The sequence below is a fragment of the Stegostoma tigrinum genome, chromosome 11 (assembly GCF_030684315.1).
Source record: "Stegostoma tigrinum isolate sSteTig4 chromosome 11, sSteTig4.hap1, whole genome shotgun sequence".
Classification (NCBI taxonomy): domain Eukaryota; kingdom Metazoa; phylum Chordata; class Chondrichthyes; order Orectolobiformes; family Stegostomatidae; genus Stegostoma; species Stegostoma tigrinum.
The window spans coordinates 63,229,935-63,256,922 of NC_081364.1; the positions used below are offsets into that span (position 1 = coordinate 63,229,935).

The window sequence follows — 26,988 nt, forward strand, 5'->3', positions numbered from 1 at the left end:
GAGGGATGTGTAGGTTAGGTGTATTAACCATGGTAAATGCAGGGTGGTGGGGTTGGGTCTGGACAGTTGGTGTGGATTTAATGAGCTGAAGTGCCTGCTTCAACACTGGCAGGATTCTATAGGGAGAGATAGGTTGTGGAAAATGATTAAAAAAGAAGAGAGATAAATACACAGGAATATATAGGAAAAACAACCAGATGTACTGGTAAGCAGAAATAGAGAGAAAACACTTCAGTGAACAGACTAAGATGGGTAGAAAGCAACAGGCAGAGCACCATACAACAGAGGCCAAACCTCCCAGACTGTCCTGCCTTCTCCAGGAACAAAGATTAATTTCTGGGACACTGCTGTGAGTAAACAAGGAGAGGCAAGTGGAACATCAAAGTGGCCACAACATTAATGTTAATTGATTGACAGTCAAGAATGGTTTTGCCAGATCTGTTCACTTTCCCATCATTTATGTGGGAAAGTGGACTTGTTGAGTGACCAGAGAAGAGAGCATGAGGGTGTATGTTTGAAAGTTACATGTTAAACCACTTGAAAAATGCCCAGGCAGTGTTGGGAACTCCAGAATACAAAGCTAATCAGTTTAGTGGCAGGCAGAGGGGGTTGAAGAAAATATGCACAATACTAAAAGGTCTGGGAAAACTAAACATTGGATTGAGGCGGGATGGTAGACACATGAACCTTACTTATGTTGGACTGAGAATGTATGACCCAAGCATTCAGAAAGACATCAGATGCCAAAGTGTGGATGTTATGGAGAACTTTCAGATCCTGGTCGGCGTAAGTGCTAAGAAGCGGTGCCTTTGTTTTTCTGTCTGTATAAGTTCTGAAACATCAGCTGTCAAGTATACTCAGAGGTCTGATATAACATGATTAGAATAAGTGTAAAGATGTTGCCAAACCTCCCCTACTTCAGCACAATCTCATCAAGTAACACTGGGTCTTTGAGAAAAACTGGAAATTAGAACAAATTATTGTCAGTTTTGAGCTGCATGCTCAAGGTAACTATAAAATGGAACAAGAATAAATCAAACTTCACATAGTATTCCTACCATCAGAATACTATCTATGTGGGCTGTACTTAAATCCAGAATTGAAGACTTATGTCTTACTGCAATGTTTAGTCACGCAGATTTTATACATTTTCAACACTGCTTGTTTGAAATGATCATTTACCAAATCAGAGGAGATAAGCTGAAATCTAAAGTTACTATAGGGGGAGAAGAATTTTCAATGTTCCAGCTTACAATAAAATATACTTGTCCTTTTACAAAATGTCTTGTGGGATTGCTCCCAGTGAATCAGAGGAGGTATTGCTTCAAATCTCTACAATTAAAAGTAACAAAATGAGAAAAGAATTTTGCATGCTAAGTGAATTCTGAGTGTTTCATGAGGCACATGACTGGGAAAAGCACGAAGGGGAAAAGTGGGATGGCGAAAAGAAGTGGAGAAAATGGGTTGAAGGAATGTGTGACAAGGTAAGATAGGAAGTGAATTACAGGAGTCTACACAACATGCAAGGAGTTTGATACATTGTACATTTAATAACCTGTAACTATACAATTCCATAGCACAAAAATAGGGTTTGGGTTCATTTTCAAATTATTTTCCCTGTTAAAAAAAACACCCAATTCATTTAATGTCATTTACAGTCATCCCTGTTAATGATCTGATTGCAATATTACGTCCACATTCTTTCACACAGTCACCCAGATCGCCTCTCTGTCACTCTGAACTTTTGCCAAAGTTCCACAACTGCAGACCATATGCTAGAAAATGGGGATGGATACAATAGCTTGTTTTCAGCCAGCACAGACAAAATGGGCGGCGCATTTGTTACCACATCTCCAGGGATTCGATTCCAGCCTCGAGCGACTGTCTGTGTGGAGTTTGCACATTCTCCCTGTGTCTGCCTGGATTTCCTCCGGGTGCTCCAGTTTCCTTCCACAATCCAAAGCTGTGCAGGTTTGGATTGGCCATGCTAAATTGCCCATGGTGTCCAGGCTCGGTGGGTTAACCACGGGGATTGCAGGGTCACAGGGATCAGGGATAATAAAGTATGGAGCTGGATGAACACAGCAGGCCCAGCAGCATTTTAGGAGCAGGAAAGCCGATGCTTTGGGCCTAGACCCTTCATAAGGGGTTGGGTCTGGGTGAGATGCTCTTCGAAGGGTCGGTGTGGACTTAATGGGGCGCACTGTCGGGATTCTATGGTTGTATGAAAATAGGCTGAATGGCCTTCTCATGTCATAATTCTTTGTTTCTACAGTGCACCTATACTGCAGTGTACAGTACTATTACTCAGGATACCACAACATTACTGAGTGGAGTAACTTTTTTCAGTTTAAGTGGGAGTAATTTGAGTGGTGCTGAGAATCCAATCATTTCTGAAACTTCCTGTGTCGACAAACTTATGAAACTCCTATGGGAGTTTGGGCACTTTGGTGCCGAATTCTCCCCACGAGTACTAACAGTCCAACGCCCCGCGCCAATACTTTTACTGAACACGTGAATGACGCATTCAAACAGAGAAGAAACTTTTCAAAAGTGAAACCAAGGTTGGAATTAAGCCTGAGATAACAAGGTATGGAGCTGGATGAACACAACAGGCCAAGCAGCATCAGAGGAGCTGGAAGGCTGACGTTTCAGGCCTAGACCCTTCTCCAGAAAAAAAAAATCGAGTCTGCCCCTGCGACAGGGAATGTTTGAGCAGCATCTGACAGCAATGGGAGAACCTGTCAGTGTGCCAAGCGTAACTGAAAATTCACATTATTCTGTTTCTTAGCCTCTTTATCACAATCTCTTTAATCTATTTCTCTCTCTTGGCCTGTAAATATTTTTGCCAGTTCCCTCCTCCTTTGTCCCATCCTCATTCTGTCAGCTGCCCTTCTTTGTGTCACCCTGTCTGCCTGTCCCTTCTTGCTCTTTGTATAATCGCTCACTCGTTCTCTGTCTCCTCACTGTGTGTCTCCGACTCTTTCTCGCACTCATTCCCATTCCCTCTGTTTTCAGATCAATGGACAAGGAAACACGAGTTATCAAATCATCAGGAATACCTCTTTCGGTCTGTCCAGCTGATCTTAACACTCACCGCTGACTCGCACTCTCCTCGATTTGGGCCCCATGAATGAAGCAAGAGAACTTCTGCAACTTACCAGCTTCTGGCTGATTGGTATCCATTGGGGAAAAATCTAACAGCATCCGCCGCGAACAAGACTGACTCGCCCCCCACCACCCCCACAACCGAGGAGGTTGTGTTGAGCCACAGAAATCACAGCTGCCGTTTGTGGGATGTGCAGTTCTGCTCAATATTCACTGTTTGCACCACTCCAAGTTTCAGAGAACAGAGCACGTCACCGCGTCTTGTTGAAACGATAGTAGGCTCAGCAACGTCATGAATATTTCCTTCAGCCGAGAGCTGGCAATGGAACTGAATGAATGTTCAGTGTAAATAGGTTCATGCTGCTGGGAAAAGCTGAAGCACTGAAAGGGGCGCTGCCTTCGCGGAAATGTGTGTGACAGTTTGCCATGGAGATCTCGGTGGGAAGGGGTGAAGAAGAAAGGGCAGTGTCCGAGAGATAAACTGCGAGTAATTTTGTAGCCCATTTCAATTGGGCAGAAAGGGGATTGCGAATCTGAGTGGGCAAACTGGTGTCAGATCCAGGTTAGATACCCCGCCTCCTGGGGATCTGGTATAATTAGGGACCTGTATCTGGAACAAAAAAAAAGGTGCTGGAGAAACGCAAGCAGGTCTGGCAGCAAGAAACAGGCAACTGGGAAGCATCAGGATCATTTTTGTGGACAGAATGTAGGTGTTCTACAACAGAGCAGTTGCCCAGTCTGTGTTTCGTCTTCCCAGCGTAGAGGAGACCATATTGTGAACAGCGAAAACTATAGATTAGATTGAATGAAGTGCACGTAAATCGCTGCTTCACCTGGGATTGACTATGGGTAAGGTCAGGTCTAAGTTGGGAATGGACTCTCGATGTGAGTCAGGTCCAGTTGGAGATTGAATGGGTTTCATGTTAATTGTGGGAAGCAGTGGTTTTTAAACCAGATGGTGGATCCTCTCTAATCAGTTTACCTGGCTGTAATGTATGAAATGTAGGAACGAATTTTGAAGATTCCACAAGCAGCAATAGCCATGACTCTTTTTAGTGATTGTTAGTTGAATAATGAAGATTGGTTGTGGCACCAGTTTTAGTGCCTTGGAATCTTTTACATCTGCCTCAGTGCTTAGGCAGAGTTTTAGTTTAAGGTCTCATCCATAAGGTTAGTACCGTAGAATCAACATACTCAAACCATCTGGAATGGGACCTGAACTTAGAACCTTCAGGACTCAGAGGTGAATATGCTGCTCATTGATTCATTACTGAAACAATTCAAAGAATCAATATAACTGGATTGAGAGCTTCAGAACTATGAGGAAGTGGGAGAGGAATAAATTAGCCAAGGCTTCCTCTGTCCAAACAATTTGCTGTAGACTGGGTACAGCAAACTTTGTTTTAATCAACAAAAATTGAATAGCTCACTGTCCAATTATTATAGTTTGATTTTAATTTATTCATGAGATGCAGGTATCACTAGCTGGGCCAGCATTTATTTCCTCATCTGGCAATTAAGAATTAACCACATTGCAATAGGCCTGGAGTCACATGTAGGCCAGCAGATTCCCTTACCTCACCAGAGGGGTTTCTTTTCCCTCCCCCTGACAATTGGCAACGGTCATCATTGGACTCTTTAATTCCAGATTATTATTGAATTCAAATTCCATCATCTGCCATACTCCGGATTTGAACACCAGTCCCCAGAATGTTACCTGAGCCTCGGGATTAATAGTCCGGTGATAATAGGCTACTGTCTACCCTTGCTTTTCTTTTTACCCTTAGTTCTTAAATTTATTTACCTCAATGAAAATATACTTGTTCAGTTGAATGGCTGTACAAAATATCAAGAGTTGTTTCAATTTCAAGTCTATTTGTCCTCAATTACCACAATCTACCACAATGTCCCACAACTCAGAACTTCCCCATAGTCAACTATGACAGGGACATTCCCTATTATAGAACATAGAACATTACAGCACAGTACAGGCCCTTCGGCCCTCAATGTTGTGCCGACCTGTCATACCAATCTGAAGCCCATCTAACCTACACTATTCCATGTACGTCCATATGCTTGTCCAGTGACGACTTAAATGTACTTAAAGTTGGCAAATCTACTACCATTGCAGATAAAGCGTTCCATTGCCTTACTATTCACTGAGTAAAGAAACTACCTCTGATATCTGTCCTATATCTTTCATCCCTCAATTTAAAGCTATACGCCCTCGTGCTCGCCGTCACCATCCTAGGAAAAAGGCTCTCCCTATCCACCCTATCTAACCCTCTGGTTATCTTATATGTCTCAATTAAGTCACTTCTCAACCTTCTTCTAATGAAAACAGCCTCAAGTCCCTCAGCCTTTCCTCATAAGACCTTCCCTCCATACCAGGCAACACCCTAGTAAATCTCCTCTGCACCCTTTCCAAAGCTTCCACATCCTCCTTATAATGCGGTGACCAGAACTGCACACAATACTCCAAGTGCGGCTGCACCAGAGTTCTGTACAGCTGCAGCATAACCTCTTGGTTCCGGAACTCGATCCCTCTATTAATAAAAGCTAAAACACTGTACGCCTTCTTAACAGCTCTGTCAACCTGGGTGGCAACTTTCAAGGATCTGTGTACATGGACACCAAGATCTCTCTGCTCAGCTACACTACTAAGAGCCTTACCATTAGCCCTGTACTTTGCCTTCCAGTTACTCCTACCAAAGTGCATCACCTCACACTTGTCCGCATTAAACTCCATTTGCCACCTCTCAGCCCAGTTCTGCAGCTTATCTATGTCTCTCTGTAACCTACAACATCCTTTGTCACTATCCACATCCCCACCGACCTTTATGTTGTCTGCAAATTTACTAACCCATCCTTCTACGCCCTCATCAAGGTCGTTTATAAAAATGACAAACAGCAGTGGACCCAACACCGACCCTTGCGGTACACCACTAGTAACTGGACTCCAGGATGAACATTTCCCATCGACCACCACCCTCTGTCTTCTTTCAGCAAGCCAATTTCTGATCCAAACTGCAATATCTCCCACAATCCCATTCCTCCGCAATTTGTACAATAGCCTACTGTGGGGAACCTTATCGAATGCCTTGCTGAAATCCATATACACCACATCAACCGGTTTACTCTCATCTACCTGTTTGGTCACCTTCTCAAAGAACTCAATAATGTTTGTGAGGCACGATCTTCCCTTCACAAAACCGTGCTGACTATCCCTAATCAAATTATTCTTTTCTAGATGATTATAAATCCTGTCTCTTATAAACTTTTCCAACACTTTACCAACAACTGAAGTAAGGCTCACTGGTCTATAATTACCAGGGTTGTCTCTACTCCCCTTCTTGAACAGGGGAACCACATTTGCTATCCTCCAGTCTTCTGGCACAATTCCTATAGACAATGACGAGTTAAAGATCAATGTCAAAGGCTTGGCATTCTCCTCCCTGGCTTCCCAGAGGATCCTAGGATAAATCCCATCTGGTCCAGGGGACTTATCTATGTTCACACTCTGTAGGATTTCTAATACCTCTTCCTTGTGAACCTCAATCCCACCTAGTCTAGTAGCCTGTATCTCAGTATTCTCCTCGACAACATTGTCATTTTCTAGAGTGAATACTGTCGAAAAATATTCATTTAGTGCTTCCCCTATATCCTCTGACTCCACACACAACTTCCCACTACTATCCTTGATTGGCCCTAATCTTACTCTCGTCATTCTTTTATTCCTTAAATACCTATAGAGAGCCTTAGGGTTTACCCTGATCCTATCCTCCAACAACTTCTCATGTCTCCTCCTGGCTCTTCTGAGCTCTCTCTTTAGGTCTTTCCTGGCTACCTTGTAACCCTTAAGTGCCCTAACTGAGCCTTCACATCTCATCCTAACGTAAGCCTTCTTCTTCCTCTTGACCAGAGATTCCACTTCCTTCATAAACCACAGCTCCCATACTCTACAGCTTCCTCCCTGCCTGACAGGTACATACTTATCTAGGACACACAGGAGCTTTTCCTTGAATAAGGTCCACATTTCTAATGTGCCCATCCCCTGCAGTTTCCTTCCCCATCCTATGCTCCCTAAATCTTGCCTAATCTCATTGTAATTGCCTTTCCCCCAGCTATAACTCTTTCCTAGTGGTATATACCTATCTCTTTCCATCACTAAAATAACCATAACAGAATTGTGAGGGCTATCACCAAAGTGCTCACCTACTTCCAAATCTAACACCTGGCCAGGCTCATTACCCAGTACCAAATCTAATGTGGCTTCGCCCTTGTTGGCCTGTCTACACACTGTGTCAGGAAGCCCTCCTGCACACACTGGACAAAAACTGACCCATCTATAGTACTCGAACTATAGTGTTCCCAGTCAATATTTGGAAAGTTGAAGCCCCCATGACAACTACCCTGTCTCTCTCACTCCTATTGAGAATCATCTTTGCTATCCTTTCCTCTACATATCTGGAACTATTTGGAGGCCTATAGAAAACTCCCAACAGGGTGACCACTCCTTTCCTATTTCTAACCTCAGCCCATACTACCTCAGTTGACAAGTCCCCAAACATCCTTTATGCAACTGTAATACTGTCCTTGACCAACAATGCCACACCTCCCCCTCTTTTACCATCTTCTCTGCTCTTACTGAAACATCTAAATCCTGGAACCTGCAACAACCATTCCTGTCCCTGCTCTATCCATGTCTCCGAAATGGCCACAACATCGAAGTCCCAGGTACTAACCCATGCTGCAAGTTCACCCACCTTATTCCGGATGCTCCTGGCGTTGAAGTAGACACACTTCAAACCAACTTCTTGCTTGCCGGTGCCATCTTGCGTCCCTGAAACTTTATTTCGGACCTCCCTACTCTCAACATTTTCTATACTCGAACTACAATTTTGGTTCCCCAAACACATTACAACACATTCACTAAGACTCCCTCTTTCTTGGCAGATTACTGAGGGCAGCACAGAAAACTGGCAGTGGACGGATATGTCTGCATCTGTTGAGCTCTTTGGAGAAAATAGTGCTCCATATTACTGAGCTAGCAATGACTGAGGCTATTATATCATCAAAAAATGAGAACATTCATAAAGGCAGCATGTCTAATGAACCTTCTCAAATCCCATCTCACCTGCATTTTGGCACAATACAAGCTGCAGATGGCGTGACCTAAAACCACTTGCACAACTCACTCCAACCATCCTCTTCTGCATTTTCAAATGCCCACAGCTGCCACCTGGCTAACCAGTAAAGCTTTACCATGAAGGGCACAGGCAAAAGCAGCATTTGGAGAAAGGATACAACCACTTGATTTGACACTCAGAGCCTTAAACTCAGATGCTGTTGCTGCTCATACCCCAGAGGACAATCTGGAGCCAGTGAGTCACTGGGCACCAGTGGACAGCAGCCAGGCCAAGAGAAAGGATAGTTGGTGTGCCAGCTCACCAGAGGGGCTGGTCATGGAGAGATACTGGTGCAGGGTAATCCAATGAGGACTTTAATGGGGTGGTCTATAGGGGAGCTTTAATGGTATGTACATAAGGATGGTTGATGCCTTGGCCGCTCAGAGTTTTTTGTCACTATTAGGGAGGCATAGCGATGTCTGGTTCTGACTTGGCATAGGATTTGAGAGATAACTTTTCTGGTGTGGAAATGGAGGTCAACACCAGGAGGACACTTGCAGAGCTACCACAATGCGGCGTCTGGGTGACTGATAACTTGGCTTCCATTGCAACACCATGTAGCACCTCAAAATGTCAATGCTGCAGTGAAAGCTCAGCCTGAGGCACAGAGATCCTTGCTTGTTCCCTGTACAGGATCAGACTGCTGCTTCAAGAAAGTGGTTGAGGCAGGTACAATAGCAATATTTAAGAAAACATTTGGATAGGTAAATGGATGAGAAGGGTTTGGAGGGATATGAACCAAATGCAGGCAGTTGAAACTAGCTGAATGGGCACCACGGTCAGTATGGACCAGTTTGGGCTAGAGGTTTCCATGATTTATTAGTCTATGATTCTATGACAATGGCTGTGTAGACATCCAGTGTTCAGACCTGCAGCAGATCACCGGGATAGCTGAGGTGCTGCCCCTGGTCAAGAGGCAGTGCTCCTGTCCACAGAGATAAGCCCTCAAGACCCCAGAGCTGATCAGTGGTATCCTCTTAGGCCATCTGCAGTCTCTGGAACTGTGCTGTGTCAGGGGATGGGCAAGGCTGAACTGGAGACCGGCATGAAGACGGTACATGAGTGTGAATAGTTTGTGTTTGTACATGTTATTTGAAGTCTTGTCATATAAAGTTTTGTTGGAAGACTTTAATATGTGTCTTTTCTTTCAAGATTTTGGTCACATTGTGATGGTCAGCAGCAGGTGATGACAGGCCACAAATTGTAGGGCAAGAGTGGGAAGTGTTCAGTAACTAGGGTTCTCAATTGTCAACCACCAATCCCTTTCATAAAATGAAAACCTGTCGAATGGCAATGGTTCAGCTCCAATGCCCCTCTTAGTTGAATATCCTGCCAACATTTAGTCTATGTTGACACCATTTGATGAGGCAGAATGATTAGAATAATTAGGTGCTTGTTTTTGACCCATGCAGAATTGATGGGCTGAAGGGCCTTTTTCTATACTGTTAAGCTCTATGATTCTATCACTTATGGGGGATGCCTGATGTCACAAGTAGTTATAGCCCAGGCCAATTGCCTAAGATGCAACAAAAGCAATAAAAATCTTCATGAAGAAACATTTCAATGAAAGAAAGATTGAAATCCAAATCATGAGAGGGAAAGAAAACTTGGCAGCCTTCCAGGAACTGAACCCTCCCCCCTCACTGTATCACACTCTCCTGTCCCCTGTACCTTGTGCTGCTACCTCTGAAGAGGGATGACTGGGAGGGAAGAATCAACGTGGAGCCAGATCTAGTGGTTAGCACTGCAGCCTCACAGCACCAGGGACCCGGGTTCGATTCCAGCCTCGGGTAACTGTCTGTGCAGAGTGTGCACATTCTCCCTGTGTCTGCGTGGGTTTCCTCTGGGTGCTCTGGTTTCCTCCCACAGTCCAAAGATGTGCAGTCTAGGTGGATTGGCCATGCTAAATTGCCCGTAGTGCTCAGGGATATGTGGGTTATAGGGGGATGGGTCTGGGTGGGATGGTCCAAGAGGCGGTGTGGACTTGTTGGGCCGAAGGGCCTGTTTCCACACTGTAGGGAATCTAATCTAATCTAAGCCAGTTGACCCTGCCCAGCAACAGCACATGGGGCTGGGCAGAGGGACACAGATTCTCCCTGCTATTCTCAGAAATAGCCACAGTTTTGAACAGAAACAAAACATCAAGCATTTGTTGTTGAGGGTCTAGGGCTGCCTGCCAATTCTCTCTCCCAAGTGGCAGTAGGTTACAGCAGAGACATTTAATCCAAAATTAACCAATAAAGCAGGAGTTAGTAACAGAAAATATGTAAATTCAACAGAAGTAAGACATTATAAATAGATTAAAAGTCTCAATGATTGTATTAGTTCTTCATAACGATCAATCAGCAAAGATGACAACATCCCTACTGTGGAAAATTTAGATAGGCGCAGGGGTTATGGGGGAGGGTGTCTGTAAGTTTAAGACCAGCGAGATGAAAGGTCAGGAGAAACTATTCATGTATTCTTGTATTTCTTTTTTAATATGGAACATGTGACTAGAAACAGAAGTGGAAGCAGAATTTAACAGAGCTTATAAAAGGGAAATCAATCAATACTGTATTTGAAAGAGAAAAATGTAACAGGAGTGAGAACATAGCTGTTTCAGTGGGTGAGCACAGGCATGATGGGCCAAGTAGTCTGCAAGATCCTTTGAGTGTGGGGTAGTGAACTGATGAGTGTTTTCCCTCAACAATGAATACACTTGATATGCCAATACTCATATTATCTCCAGTAACTTAAGAAACTGGTGGATATCATGATATTAAAGAATCCAACAGACATTTACTATAACAAGCTGTTATGTACAAATATTACATTCCTTTGGCTAATGTTAAGCCAGTAGATTACAACAGAAGTGTATGGTTCCAGTACAGTGTCATGCTTCAAATGATCTGAAGTAAGATATGGTATGAGATCTTCATACTATCAGGTCATATGTTATAATGAGGATGTTTCTTAAAGACACTCACTACATGGCATAACATCACATTGGCTGAAGGATGACAATTTCTTTAAAAGGTCACAACATTGGTCTCAAGGTCCCAGTGCTGTGTTGGATTTGAAAGCCCAAGCTGATTGATTTTAGAAGCAAACAAAGTGTGGAGCTGGATGAACACAGCAGGCCAAACAGCATCTTAGGAGCGCAAAAGCTGACGTTTCAGGCCTAGACCCTTCATCAGAAAAGGGGGAGGGGGAGAGGGTTCTGAAATAAATAGGGAGAGAGGGGGAGGCAGATCGAAGATGGAACGAGGAGAAGATAGTTGGAGAGGAGACAGACAAGTTAAAGAGGCGGGGATGGAGCCAGTAGAGGTGAGTGTAGGTGGGGAGGCAGGGAGGGGATAGGTCAGTCCGAGGAGGACAGACAGGTCAAGGGAGCGGGATGAGGTTAGTAGGTAGGAAATGGGGGTGCGGCTTGAGGTGGGAGTAAGGGATAGGTGAGAGGAAGAACAGGTTAGGGAGGTGGAAATGAGCTGGGCTGGTTTTGGGATTTCCTACCTACTAACCTCATCCCGCTCCCTTGATCTGTCCGTCCTCCCCGGACTGACCTAGCCCTTCCCTGTCTCCCCACCTACACTCACCTCTACTGGCTCCATCCCCGCCTCTTTAACTTGTCTGTCTTCTCTCCACCTATCTTCTCCTCGTTCCATCTTCAATCTGCCTCCCCCTCTCTCCCTATTTATTTCAGAACCCTCTCCCCCTCCCCCTTTTCTGATGAAGGGTCTAGGCCTGAAACATCAGCTTTTGCGCTCCTAAGATGCTGCTTGGCCTGCAGTGTTCATCCAGCTCCACACTTTGTTATCTCAGATTCTCCAGCATCTGCAGTTCCCATTATTTCTGATTTTAGGAGCAATTTGTTTATCATGCATTAAGCTATGTGTTGGGGTTGTAATTGTCTTTTACTCAAATATATATTATTCATTCTCTTTTTGAGCTTTTAAAAGTTGCTGTTATTGCCATTTATAGAGGCACCTCTTTGCATTCAACCCGGTCTCCTGCCTGAGTTGCTGCTGAGAAGTCCTTAATTCTTAAATAACTCAAAGCGTTCAGTTAATCAGCAGATTTACTTCTGCCAGTAGCCAGAGTAAACTGCATTACAACAAGAATAAGACATTGTGAAAGCCCCAACAGGTTCAGAGCAATGAGCCTGTAAATGTTGGAGATAATGGGAACTGCAGATGCTGGAGAATCCAAGACAACAAAATGTGAGGCTGGATGAACATAGCAGGCCAAGCAGCATCTCAGGAGCACAAAAGCTGACGTTTCGGGCCTAGACCCTTCATCAGAGAGGGGGATGGGGTGAGGGTTCTGGAATAAATAGCCTGTAAATGTTGCCTGGTTCTGCCTTCAGTAGCACCTGCTTCTGTCTCTGGGCTAGAAAATCCAATCCAGACTTTCCGGACTTTGAATGCAAAATCTAGAGCATTACCGAGGGAGTCCTGCACTGTTGGAAGTGCTGCCTTTAAAATAAAGTATTAAACCAAAGCCCTGCCTGACCTCTTAGCTGGATGGAAATGATTCAATGTCATTATTTCAAAGAGGAGCAGGGAATCTCTGGCCAATATTTATCTGTGAACCAACACAGATGGGGGAATGATGGAACAGAGCATTGTGCCTGGGGACTGACTCTTTGAAATGTCTGTCCAATTATTCTTTCTTCCCTTCTCCTTCCATACAGGCCAGCAAGCTTTCAGTGTTGTGTTAACAGCCAGCTCACCTTTTTAAAGGAACCACATTCCCCATCTTGACAATCCGCTGCATAGGGACCAACTCTAATCTTGCCTGTGGTGTCTTATCCATTTATTTTAAGTCTTTGACTTCTGTTTACTTCCTGTTCTGCTTCGTAGAAATAGTGTCCAAAACACACAGTATTCACCTACTCCCAGTTTAATTGACCCTGTAAGATTACAAGACATTATCTGGTCATTGTTATTTTGGTAAATTTGCCATCACGTTTCCTACATCACAAGAATCACAATGTTTTAAAAGACAGACATTGGGTGTAAGGAGTGTTGGGATTTCCTGACATTGTGAGAGGTGCTATTGAAATGCAAGCTTTATATTTACCGTTATTTCAGCCTGGGGTTGGATAATTATTAGTATCTCCAAGGCAAATGGAGAAGGGCAATAAATACTGGCTTATCAGCATAGCCAACAAAGCTTGAATGGGAACCGAATAAAGTTTGGACAATTTGTTTGACAGCAATCACCTGACAGAAGCATCCACAGAAAACAAGGTACAGATGTGCGGGCTTATATTTTAGATCAACTTGTTCAGACTCACCTCTGGAGCAAGTGGGTCTTGAACTGGCATCTCCTGGCTTAGGGGTAGATACACTACCACTGTACCACAAGACCCAAAATATACACTTTTTGATGCCAGATCTATATTTTAATCCTGCCTCTGTTGTCTAATAAGTATGTTGGTCACGTGTGTTGTTTCCTTTTGGACAAACATCTGCCAGTACTGTTCCCTGTCATGACATTCAACTTGTCCCCATTTCGCTGACATAGACGGACAGATGGATTGGATGGATGGTTGAGCTCAATAGATGGTTCAGGATGGGTTAGGGTTGGACGTTTGAATAGACAGATTATTGACAGATAAGGCAGTCAAGGGATACAAGTCAAGTAGACACAAATGTAGGTTCGGGCCAGAATGAGATCAGCCACGATCTTATGACAGTGTAGACTTGAAGGGGCCGAATGGCCCACACTTGCTCCTAATTTGTGTGATTGAATGTGTAATTACAATGAAGGAATGAGAAGAAGATAGAATTGTTGCCCAGAGGCCAGGTATACCATTTCCTAATTCCCAGGTTGGGAGTCAGAGGGGTCTGAAAAATAACAGGGAGTTGTGTCATGGTGGCTCTTGGCACCATCCCAGGAAAATTCCCAACTGACCAAATGAGAAACAGCTACCTGCAGAATGAAGACAGACAGCTCGTTTCGATAGTTAAGACACTTATTAGGGAAGAGCATCCCAGCCTCTTGGTGTTTAGCCAGTGGCAGTGCTGACGCCATGTACGTGTGAGAGGGGGTCACCAGTTTAATGCAGCCTATGGCTGAAAGGAGCCCTGGGCCATTGAGGCTCCATAACTCTCAGAGGAGATGGTGGACAGGGAAGACCACCTTGAAGGGCCTGTCTGCATTGTTTGCCCATCATTAATTTTATACCTATGCCCGTCCACCCACCCCTCCGATACCCCTCTTCACCTAGTGGTGCCCTCCCGATCACTACCTACCTCAGCAATGCGCACCTCTCCCTTGGCCTTTGGATTCTGCTGGCCACACCAGGAATTTGTCCCGATATTCAGTAACGTTGCTGAGCTGGTCCCACTGCCAGCAAGTTGGTGCTCAGAATCTTGACTTTACCTGAAAATCATAGTCCTATCCTAAAACCCATGGCAACATTGCAACCACAGAATTCACTGGGGTGCCTAATTGGAGATTGATATTTATACAACAGCTTGTACTTATCTAATGCATTTAACATTTAATTACATATGCCACATTGTACAACACGGAAACAGGCCATTCGACACAACTAATCCACACCAGTATTTATGCTCCACCCTAAGCCTCTTCCCACTAATCTCTTCTGAGCTCCATCAGCATATTTCGCACCTCCCCCGCCCCCCACACCCCTGTGCCTTTTTAGTTTATCCTGAAAAGCAACAAGGTCTTTCCTCCCATCTATTGCCTATGGGCGTAAGTAACACCTTCTTAATATTCTTTGAGTGAAGGAGTTTTCCACCTGCAGTCACTTCATTGGAAAGCATTGAAACACAAGCTCCAAGGCCAAAGAAGGAGATCAATGAGGTAAACTTTAAGCAGCCTGTACAGAGGAGAGAGTTAAGGATGGTATTACAGAAGTCTGAGTCTGGATTACTGCTGATATTGGAGATAAGTAATTTGTTTGGAAGTTAGGGTATTTTTAGGAGGCTTTGTGATTGAAGAATGGGTGCTGCTGTTTCTGAGGAAGAGCAGGCCCAATAGGTTTCTGGCCTACTCCAAAGACAGCAAAATGTTTATTGCATCATGGCATAGATTTCAGAGCAGACAGGCCTGTACTTTTAAGACAGTTACATGGTAAGTGATACTCCAGTATAAAGGTATCTGCCATGTTATCAGGAACTCTCTGAGTGTGATGGTTAGTGCAGTCGGTTGAATGTGTGATGTACAGTCATATCAGCAAACACAAAATTCAGGCTCTGTATGTATGTGTAAGTCTGTGATATTATAGCCTTACAAATAGTATTATAAATAAACTTTAAGATATCTGTGGCATACCTCACTTTTGTGATACATGTTACATAGGCTAACATCTAGTAAATCACAGACAACAATGCGTAGAGCTGGATGAACACAGTTGGCCTGTTCATCCAGCCCTACACCTTGTTATCTCAGATTTTCCAGTATCTGCAGTTCCTATTATTTAGTAAATTACAAACTGCATCAACTTGTACTGCCATCTTCACACTTGTGGATGCTCAGGGATCCAAATCACAAGATGATTCCAGATAAGAAAGTGAAATAGAAACTAAATCTCATTCTTGTGGAGAGATGAGAAAATGTGATAGGGTAAAAAGCCTGATGGTTCTCTGATAAAGGCTGAGAATCCAAACTGTTTGTTAAAAGCAGGATTAAACAGATCTTTAACTGTACTTGAAAAGATCAACAGAAGTGTCTAACAGTTGGAGACAGTAAGGACTGCAGATGTTGGAAGCTACAGTCAATAAATGTGGAGGTGGAAAGACACAGCAGGGCAGACAGCATCTGAGGAGCAGGCAAGTCAACGTATTGGGCCAAAACCCTTCATCAGGACTGGGGTTGGGGAGTGGATGGGGGGCTGCTTGTGGGAAGGGAAGTGAGATGGAGGTAGGTGGATGCAGTTAGAGAGTTATTGTGGTTGGTCAGTGGAAAGTGTGGAGCGATAGATGAGTTGGAACATAGGTAGAGGGAGGAGAGATTTTGAATCTGGTGAAGTCAATATTCAGGCCATTGGGTTGTAAGCTCCCACGGCAAAATATGAGGTGTTGTTCTTCCATTTTACATTTGCCCTCACTCTGACAGTGGAGGAGGCCAAGGATGGACATGTCACCAGGGGAGTGCAAGGGGGAGTTAAAGTGGATGGCAATCGGATGGTCGGGTTGGTTGGTGCAAGCAGAGTGCAGTCTCTGAGTCTGTGTTTAGTCTCCCCGATATACAGGAGACCACATCGGCAGGAATGGATACAGTAGATGAGCTTAGATGAAGCGCAGGTGAATTTCTGCCAGATTTGGAAGGATTGTTCAGGGCCTTGGACGGAGGTGAGAGGGGAGATGTAGGTGTAGGTGTTATATCTCCTGCGGGAGCAAGAAAAGGTACTGGGTGTGATTCAACTCTACTTCATTTACTCATTTACTGTATCCACTGCTCCTGATGTGGTCTCCTCTATATCGGGGAGGCCAAACGCAGACTTGGAGACCGCTTTGTGGAGCATCTGCGCTCTGCACATAACAACCAACCTGTGCTTCCAGTTGCCATCCACTTTAACTCCCTCTCGCACTCCATGTCCATCCTTGGAGTGGGGCTAAACATAAATTAGAGAAACAACACCTCATTTATAACTTTCAGAGCTTATAACCCAATGGCCTGAATATTGACCTCACCAGCTTCAACATCTGTCCTGCCCCAACATGTCCTTCTTCTGACTCATCTGTTCCCTCCACCCTTCTCACTAACTGACCATAATAACCCTGTACCTGCATCACCAGCTTCATAATTTCTTTTCCCTCAACCTGTCCATCTTTCTACTCACCTATACACTCCACCCTTCTGACTGACCGACCTCAATTAGCCCCCACCTGCATCCACCTATCTCCATTTCACCTCCCCTCCCCCAGCCCCACCTCTCCCATCACTCTATTTATTCCTGGGCTTCTCTCTCCCTCCCCAGTCCTGAAGAAGGGTTTCAACCTGAAACGCTGACTTACCTGCTCCTCGGATGCTGTCTGACCTGCTGTGCTTTTCCAGCTCCACATTCATTGTCTAACAGTTAAGAGTTTGTTGACCCTGTGTTTTGTCAGCTGGATATACCCAAGTGAATGCTAACAAGTCCACAAAAGAATGATAAAAATAGAGAGAGGATGAAAAATTTTGAATCCTCTTTACAATATTTTTTAAAGATAATATATCTGGAATGATGGCAGAAAGTAGGTGATTGTTAAACTGACCTTGTATTTGTGAGCACTTATGAATACATCAAAATAGACATAATCAAAACAAATTCAGTCACTTAAATGTCACTGATGGAATTCATAGCCAGGGCTAAAAAGGCTGGAGAAGAAGAAATGCTGAGGAATTGATGATATTTAATGTGCATATATTTCTGAAAGGAATACTGGACCTAGGGCCAGCAGGCTGGCTAATTTTCTTGTGCTCATGCTGATTGAGGACAAACAATTCCATAATAATATAGTAAACAGAACTCAGCATGATTTCAGACTGATAAGATCCTGCCTGAAAAACCTCCCTGATTTCTCTGAGGCAGTGGCAACAAACAGGGGCTGTGGGAAGCCCTGCCCTGCTGTAGAATTGGCTGAGTGATAGGAAACAGTGAGTAATGATCAATGGATATTTTTTCAGTTGGATGGAGGTTTGTGGTGGAGTTTCCCAGAGGTCGGTATTGGGACCCTTGCTTTATCTGATATATATTAGTAATCTGGATACTGGTACGCAAGGGGTAACTTCCAAGTTTGCAAATGACACTAAACTTGGAAGAATTTTAAACTGAAGGGAGGACAGCCCAGAGGGATATTGACAAGTGGGTACAATGGGCTCATAAGTGGCAGCTAAGGTTCAATGTAGAGAAGTGTGAGAATGCTGTTTGGTTGGAAGAACATTGAAAGACACTATAAAATGGGGGGGGCACATTTTTAAAGGGAGTGCAACACTAGAGGGACCTGTGTATATGTGCACAGATCATTGAAAGCAGCAGGGCAGATGGAGACACCAGCTAACAAAACAATATCCTCAGCTTCATTAATAGTGGCAGAGAGTTCAAGACCAAGGAAGTGATATTGAACATGTACAAAAGACACTTGTAGGACCTCACCTGGAGTATTGTGTACAGTTGTGGGTCTCACATAATGGGGAAGATGTGAATGCATTGGAGAGAGTGAAGAAGCAATTTAATAGGATGGTTCTAGGGATGAGAAATTTCAGCTATGAGGATACATTGAAGAAATTGGGAGATTGTTCTCCTTGGAAGAAGAAAACTGAGAGGAGATATGATAGAGGTTTTCAGAAACATGAGTGGAGTGGATAGGGTAGCTAAGGAGAAGCCATTTCTGCTTGTAAAAGGAACAATAATCAGAGGACACAGATTTAAAGTGATGCGCAAACAAAGCAAGCTTGATCTGAGGAAAAATACTTTCACACAGCGTGTGGTTAGAGGCTGGAATGCACTATCTGAAATATGGTGGAGGCAGGTATAAAGGAGGCATTGAATGATTATTTGAATGGAAATAAAATGCAAGGATATGGAGAAAAGGCAAGAAATTGGCACTATGTAACTGAACGAGTGCAGGTGCAATGAAGGACTGAGATGAGGAGGAATTTCCTCAGCCAGAGTGGTTAATCTATGGAAGTCATTGAGTGTATTTAAGACAGAGATAGATAGGTTCTTGATTGGTAAGGGGATCAAGGGTTGTGGTGAAAAGGCAGGGGAATAGGTTGAGAAATATATCAGCCACGATCAAGTGGCAGAACAGACAGATGGCCCAAATGGCCTAATTCTTCACGTATGTCTTACGGTCTCATAGGCTGAATGGCTTCCTGGTGCACCATAATAACTTTGTGATTTTGAACCTTGTCTTGTGAAAAACATATGATAGGGTTCAAATAAAAGACTTCTATTTAAACTTAAGGCTGCGCTGATTTGGGAATGGAAAGCAATTGGGTAAGGGGTAGAAAACATGTATACATGTATTCTCTGGAATTCTTACATCTTCCTGCTGCCACAACGGTCTCTGGGCTTTTCTGAGTGCAGCTGCATATGTAATAAAACATACAAAAATAACAACATTTCCCCAAGTCTACCACCTCTCTCCCTACTCCAACAATTCCCTGGGGTGGCCCATTGTTCTATCACCACGTTAGACAGTTCAGCAATGTAGAATCAGACTGCACAAAAGTATGCCATTCAGACACGGTGCCCGTGTTATCTCTTTGCAAGAGTTATCCAATTAGGACTGCCCTTTTCTATTTCCTCATAGCCATGTATACTTTTATTTTCATTTGCAGGTAATTTAGCTTTCTATCATCGTAAATCACTAATGAACATGCTTCTGGCATCGCTCCAGGCCACGTGATTCAGATCACAACAATTCACTGTTCGCGTGTGGAATGAACTTCCTGAGGAAGTGGTGGACGTAGGCACAATTACAAAGTTTAAGAGACATTTAGATAAGTACATGAATAGGAAAGGTTTGGAGGGAAATGGGCCAGGAGCAAGCATTTGGGACTAGTTTAGTTTGGGATTATGTTCGGCCTGGACTGAAGGGTTTGTTTCCATGCTGTATGACTCTATGTCACCTATGGTTCTTTTGCCAAATTATCTTAATCACTAGTCAGGACCTTAATAATCCTGACCATGTGAATTAAGTCTTCTTTCAGTCAAAACCTCTCCAGCTAAATCCATACTAAGGAAATAAGATTTATAACATACCACAGTGAACCTCTGATAGGGATTATGCCTCAGTTATCCTGTGTAGTCCCTATGATAGGGTCACCATCTGAAATCCCTATGAGACAGCCATCATTTGTAATGCTATGAGAGGGCCACCCTCAGTAGTCCCTACAAGAGGGTCACACTCAGTCATCAACTATGAAAGGGTTGCTCTCAGTAATCATTATGAGAGGGTCACCCTTAGAAGTCCCTACGAGAAGGTTGCCCTCAGTAACCCTATGAGAGGGCCACCCTTGGTAATCACTAGAGAGAGTCACCCTCAGTAATCGCTACAAGAGCCACCTTCAGTAATCCCTACAAGAGGGCTGAACTCAGTGTTCACTACGATAGGGTCGTCATCTATAATCCCTATGCGAGGGCTACCCTTGGTGATCACCACAAGATGGCGATCATGCATAAACCCCGACAAGAACCACAGGAACCAATTGCCATTAGTTGTGAAGTAGCATACTGCTCTCTAGCTGAAGTCTAAGGGAACATTTCCATGAGTTTTCCCTCAATCTCTTTTGATCCGCCTTTCTCCGCATGCAGACAGCACCCTGTCAAGGACTGCTTCATATAAGGATCACCTGACAAGGTTTGTCCTCTGTTGAGAGTTGTCCTGTGTTGACAATTGGGGTGGCACAGTGGTTAGCACTGCTGCCTCACAGTGCCAGGGAGCCAGGTTCAGTTCCACCCTTGGGCCACTGTCTGTGTGGAGCTTACACATTCACCCCATGTCTGCGGGGGTTTCCTCCTGGTGCTCTGGTTTCCTCCCATAGTCCAAAGATATGAAGGTTGGGTGGATTGGCTGGATTGGCTATGCTAAATTGCCTGTAGTGTCTAGGTGGATTAACCAAGGGAAGTGCAGCATTGAAGGAATAGAGTGGGGGTCTAGGTGGGATGCTCTTTGGAGGGTTAGTGTGGACTTGATGGGATGAATGGTCTGTTCCCACACTGTAGGGATTCCATGATTCTAAGTTGCCTTGTTTCAAGGTACCCTGTTGAGGGCTTTTCCCTATCACAGATTGTCCTGTACTAAAATCTGCCCTCTGACTTTGGGCATTTGTTGATTTACTCTATTTTAATGCTGTCAATCTCGCTGTGTCACTTACTTGTCTGAATTCTTTTAGCCAATCAGCACAGGATATCTACTCATACAGTCAGATTAACTTGTGCCCGCTTTGTCAACTTCCATCATAAAGTCAGTGATTCCTATAAACAAATTGTTGTTCCTAAATAATTTGGGGACCAGGCATCAACGATCTCGTGATCTTCATCATCATCAACATCAGCTTGCCTTTTGTCCTTGTTTAAGGAATTGCTAATGTTCAGGGAAGGGAAGTAACTGCTACAGCCTAGTGGTATTATCGCTAGACTATTATTCCAAGAAACCCAGGCAATGTTTTGGGGACCAAGCTTGGAACCCTGCCATGGCAGATGGTGATATTTGAATTCAATAAAACATCTGAATTAAGTATCTAATGATGATCATGATTATCAGGGAAAGCCTGTCAGATTCACCGGTGTCTGTGGGGAAGGTAGTTCCTGGTATGGCCTACATGTGACTCTAGACCTACAGCAACATGGTTAACTCCTAAATGGCTGATGGGGCAATAAATACTGACTCGACCAGTGGTGCCCAAATCCTGTGAATGAATAAAAAAACAAATTCTATTCTAAAGGAATTCTGATTTCTAACTGCGTTTCTTTTTCTTCAAGTGGGATGCTACAAGTTTATTGCTGGCAAGGCCAGTGTTTCTTAGCCATCCTGGATCAATGATGGCGTGCCTTCCCTTTGGATCACTGCTGTCCATGTCCAACTGCAATGCTGGTCTGGATGGTTGCAGGTTTGGAAGGTGCTGTTAAAGGAGTTTGAGTGAGATGCTGCAACTTGTAGATTGCAAGCATTGTGCATCAGTGATGAAGGGAGTGAATGCTGAAGGTGGTGGAGGTCATGCCAATCAAGTTGGATGTTATGGAGGTTCTTGAGTGTTGGTGGAACTGCACCCATCCATGCAAGTGGGGAAAACTGCATCACGCTCTTGACTTGTGTCTTGTGGGTAGTGAACTGGCCCCTTCCCTCTTCATTGTGATTGGTGTTGGTGTCTATCTTTCCCTAATTCTTGTTCTGTTGGGAGGCAAGCCGTCCAAACAGATGGAAGGTGAGATGGTTGGTTGGTTTTCAGAAGGGAAAAGAAGGACTTATGCAGCAGTGGCCGTCAAATTTTCTATTTTCCTTTTCCCATACAGGGCTGAATGGGGTGTGCTATTATCCAGCACCCTGAAATAAAAAACGTCATTCAGCAGATTCAGCTTACATTTCCAAAAACAGGATGACCATTTGAGTTCTTGTTTATCACTATGTATAAAAGAGATAATTTTCCACTTTCCAACCAGCCCTACGATCAGCCAATTTCCTGACATGTTAGACAACAGGGGATTTTTCTCCTTGCTTTCTGAACTTGGTCCCAATATGAGCTGTCTGATATTAGCTGTAAGTAAGATGGATCATTAAAAACCCAGTACTCAAAATGTGTTGAAAGGTTGCGACTCATGGCCTCTGCTTGTAATGAGCTAATGGTGATCGTGCCTCAGTGAACCTGGCACAGGATGACAATCTGTGGGAATGACAGCTGAGAGAACAGCAACAGGATAGGGACATGAAGGAGTGCTGAAGGATTGGGAATGGTGAAAATAGAACTGAAACGAGATAGCATGGTGAAGGAGACGAGTCTATGGAGGGTTAAGAAAAAAGAAGTTAAAAAGAGAGCGCAAAAGTAAGAAGACAGTGATGAGGTTACATTCAGGGCAGCAGTCAAATCATGCACGCAGCCAAATGGATATAGGAACGGCACAGTTTACATAAGCCTGTTCACATAAAACATCAAGACAAAAAATCTGATAGGAAATACGAAATAGATAGGAGGTAGTAGGAAGGGGTCCAGAGTCAAGGTTAAATGACAGAACCCCTGTGCAGGGATGACAGTGGAACTGGCCAGGTGACACATGATGACCTGTTGTCCAAGTTTGGAGATAAGTAATATCCAGAAGCTGTTTGAAAATGTTCTCCTTTACTCCTTTTTGTTGTTGGATGGATAAAAAAATGTTACAGGAGGTACAGATCTGGTAAAAAAAAGTAACATTAATATGTTGACAGAAGAGCTCATTAACCAAATGTTAGCCCAAAGGAGCAGAGTTTCACTTAATCAACACTTTTACCAAATGTGGAGGCATTGCACAAAGCAAGGCACAGAATAAAGGTATCAACGTTCTGCCAGTCAGGGTTCATTTTCTAACCAGTCTGTACTCTCCTTTCATACCTTCTAAATGTTGCTTTCCCTTTACTGAGGCATTCTTGCAAAATGTTCTGATGGGTACGAGGAAAAAAACTTCAACAAAATGTGTATTTCAGCAGAACTCAAGTTAACAAAGTCAAATTGAAAACGTCTCTGTTTACTATTTTGGTATCTCCTTCTGTATGGTAAGATCTACTAATTAACCCCAGGTCTTCAGAGACACATGTCTGTACGATCATTCAATGGTCTCTAGATGCCGTCTTTTAAAATCCATTGATCCCCATCTTTTCACTTTTCCACAAGCCACACTCTTCCCAGAAGAAATGATATAAGAACCAATCTACCTTACAGAATTTTTTTCCCCCTTGAATACATTTTTTAAAGCACAAGTTGAAGTTTTACAGTATTTACAAATTAATTGGCAGTAATTTGAATTATGTATTAACAGTTGTAACCTGAAATATACAGTTTCAAAAAAGCATTTTTGATTATAATTTAGTAGTCACTCAGTTTCTACAAGATTACTTTAAACTGTGCCGTATAAAGATGAGTTTGCTCAGTAAATTTCAACGCTATGTGCTTTTATGTGGGCTTGTAGTTTATTTATAATTGTGTCAATACCAGGAATCAGTTTTTGTATAAGATGAATGGTCACTTGGATTCAGAATTAGCTTACCCATCGAAGGCTGAGGGTAGTAGTGGAGGATGTTTTTCTAGCTGGAGTTCTGTGATGAGTGGTGTCCTGATGGAATCCACACAGAAACCACTGCTGTTTCTGATAATATATAAATGACTTGGATGGAAATGTGTGTGGGTGGGTCAGTAAGTTTGCAGAAGACACAAAGATCAGTAGAGTTGTGAATAGTGTAGAAGGTTGTCAAAGGATACAGCAGGATACAGATCATTTGCAGATATGGTAAGGGAAATGGGAGATGGAGTTTAATCCAGGTAAGTGTGAGGTACTGCATTTCGGGAGACCAAATGTTAAAGAAAAGTATACAGTTATTGGCAGGGCCCTGAACAGCATTTTTGTATGGTGGGATTTTGTGTTCAAGTTTGTAGCTCCCTAAAAGTGGCCATACATGTAGATATGGTGGTAAAGAAGGTGTAAGGCATGCTTGCCTTTATTGATGGGGAATTGAATACAAGAGTCAGGATGTCACGTTGCAGCTTTATAAGACTTTGGCTAGGCCACAATTAGAGTATTGCATCCATTTCTGTTGCCACATTACAGGAAGGATGTGGAGGCTTTGGAGAGGGTAGAAGAAGTTTACTGTGATGCTGCCTGGATTCGAGGGTATGAGCTTTAAAGAGAGGCTAGAAAAACTCAGGTTGTTTTCTCTAGAGCGTTGAGGCTGAGGGAGACTTGATAGAAGTCTACAAAATTATGAGATGCATAGATATTGTTGATTGTCAAAATCTTTTTTACCAGAGTTGAAATGTCTAAAACTAGGGGCCATGCATTTAAGGTGAGCGGGGTAAAGTTCAAACGAGATGTGAGGGGTAAGTTTTATACACAGAGAGTGGTAGGAGTCTAGTACACGCTGCCAGGGGTGGTGGTGAAGGCAGATACAATAGGACCGTTTAAGGCACTTTTAGATAAGCAGATGAATATGCAAGGAATGGAGGGATATGGACCCTCAAAGGCAGGCAGAAGGGATTAGTTTAATTTGGCATCATGTTTGGCGCAACGTCGTGGGCTGAAGAGCCCATTCATGTGCTGTGCTGTTCTGTGTTCTATGAACTGACAGCAGATTACAAAAACAGTTTGGTTCATGAAATTGAAGTCTGAATTGTGTGTAATCATTTATCATACTGCAGTGAATTTTTTAAAAAGTCTTCATTCATTTCAACAGAAAGGAGTCCAGGTGTTTCTTTCTCTTCTGTAATGTGATTTTGATCATTTCTTCTTTCTAGATGAGTTGGACAAAGACTGCTGCCATGGTGTCTTTGACCATGCCATTCTCTCCCTAGTTATCCAACACTTTGTGAAAAGTGTTAACCCCACCTCTCACTTCTTTTACTGAGAGTCCATTCCACACCCATTACAGAGGTCCTTTATCTAATCAGGTAAATTCTTTCTCCAGGTTTCCATATAAACAGTGGTAACTAATGAAGTGTTGGTGGCTGGAGCCAGGCCCAGCATTACCTGTAAATACTTTGGCCTACTCACTCTTCCTGCATGTTCAATGTTTTGTCTCATTGCACCATCTCCTATTCTTCATTTATTCTTTCCTAAGGTAACAAACAAATTCCTTTCATCCCTGTCATCTTCAATCTACAGCCTTTCTGGGGTCAAACTTGGTGTCACCCAGCCTTTTCATTCTGATGTAACTTGTCCTGTATTTTATTCTTTCCAACCTTGGGTGTTCCTCCCTGTGAACCTCACACAAGAGCCTCTTCCAGATGAAACTGCAAATTGGTTTCTGACGCCAATGATCAAATTAAATGACTGTTTCAATCTTTTGTCAAATCCTCTGCTCTGTGCCCAGTAATAGTGGAAATTAGGGAGATTCCAGTCCAATTCTGGAAGGTTACAAATACTAGAAACAAGGGTGCTTCTACAGAGTTTGCCAGCTGATGACAACAGTAGAACAAGAGAGACACTGAGAAGGGGGGCATGAGATTGGTCGCAGCCTCACACCTCAGACAGAAAATGAGCACTTTACGTCCCATAACTGCTTAGCGTGTGGCTGTTAAAAGGAAAAATATAGTTGTTTGCTGATAAATTTGCACCAGAGACGTATATAGAATTCTCTTAGTTAAAATTCACCTTCCCATTTCCTCCACCCACTTTGTACAGAATTCTTAGTCTATTTTGATGTTTTCCTGTTTATCTGCTTTCTATTTTTAATGCAGTGGCAGAATGCCCACTATTGGTCTAAGTCTCACTAAAATAACATCATTGAGGTGATAAAATAAGATGACGTACACACAGGATGCCAGTAATTAAACCAACCAGGAGAGAGGAATGTCCTTGAATAGTGTGTGGTATTCTGTAATCTTTGTTCCTTTGATTAGGCAGGCATTATATTTAGCCAGCATTTACATCTACCTAAATTATTTAGACAACTCTGACTTGTCCTCTACATCTGACTGTTCACAATCCTCCTGAAATGTCAATTATTCCCCATGATCTGACTCTGATCATCCAATGATCTCCATTAATGCTAGTTCAAGCTGATCTGTTCAACATCCCCAGTCATCTTTGTCTCAATCTAGTTGGAGGGTCTCTTTACTCTAGCCACTCCCCACCCCTGCTCCCTGATTCACTTGCTATAACATTTCCTTGCTTATCTTATTAACTCTTTACAGACTGTAGTCATTATCAATGTGCTTGGTGAACTTCGCCTGCTAATTAGTTACAAAAAGAGACCCTCAATTCAAACATAGGTCTGCACTTAAGATTATACAAGCCACTCTGCAATTCAAACAGAATTCTCCCAAAACAGGGCAGTTAACAAATTATTAATATCATTCACCGTATGGACCAAATCCTAACAGACTGACATCTTTCTTTGCTCCTGCTGAGAGTTAGTGAAGAGTGTTTCACTTTGTGCTCTTAGCTTCATTTCCACCTTTTTCCTGGTTCTTTCCTCAACTTTATTCATTCAAGATGCTGTAGATTAGTTGAAAAGAAACAAAGCAACAGAATAATTGACCACACCACCCTCACTAGTGA

The 26,988-nt window shown here is 43.3% G+C and overlaps 1 protein-coding gene across 3 annotated transcripts in view; it reads right to left on the minus strand.

Annotated features, from left to right (window-relative positions):
* The window catches only part of LOC125460130 (protein SSUH2 homolog), a 44,482-nt gene extending 31,450 nt beyond the window's left edge, over window positions 1–13,032 (minus strand). Inside the window, exon 1 of one of the 3 annotated variants that reach the window (XM_048547249.2) lies at window positions 13,012–13,032. Coding sequence is in view for 2 of the 3 variants with exons in the window: in XM_048547247.2 (XP_048403204.2) it covers window positions 1,847–1,904 (58 nt within the window). In the remaining variant the exon portion in view is untranslated. Of the gene's footprint in view, window positions 1–1,846; window positions 1,905–3,161; window positions 3,463–13,011 lie in introns of those variants that run through there. The other 2 variants (XM_048547246.2, XM_048547247.2) reach the window with 2 other exon arrangements.
* Between the last annotated feature and the right edge of the window lie 13,956 nt (window positions 13,033–26,988).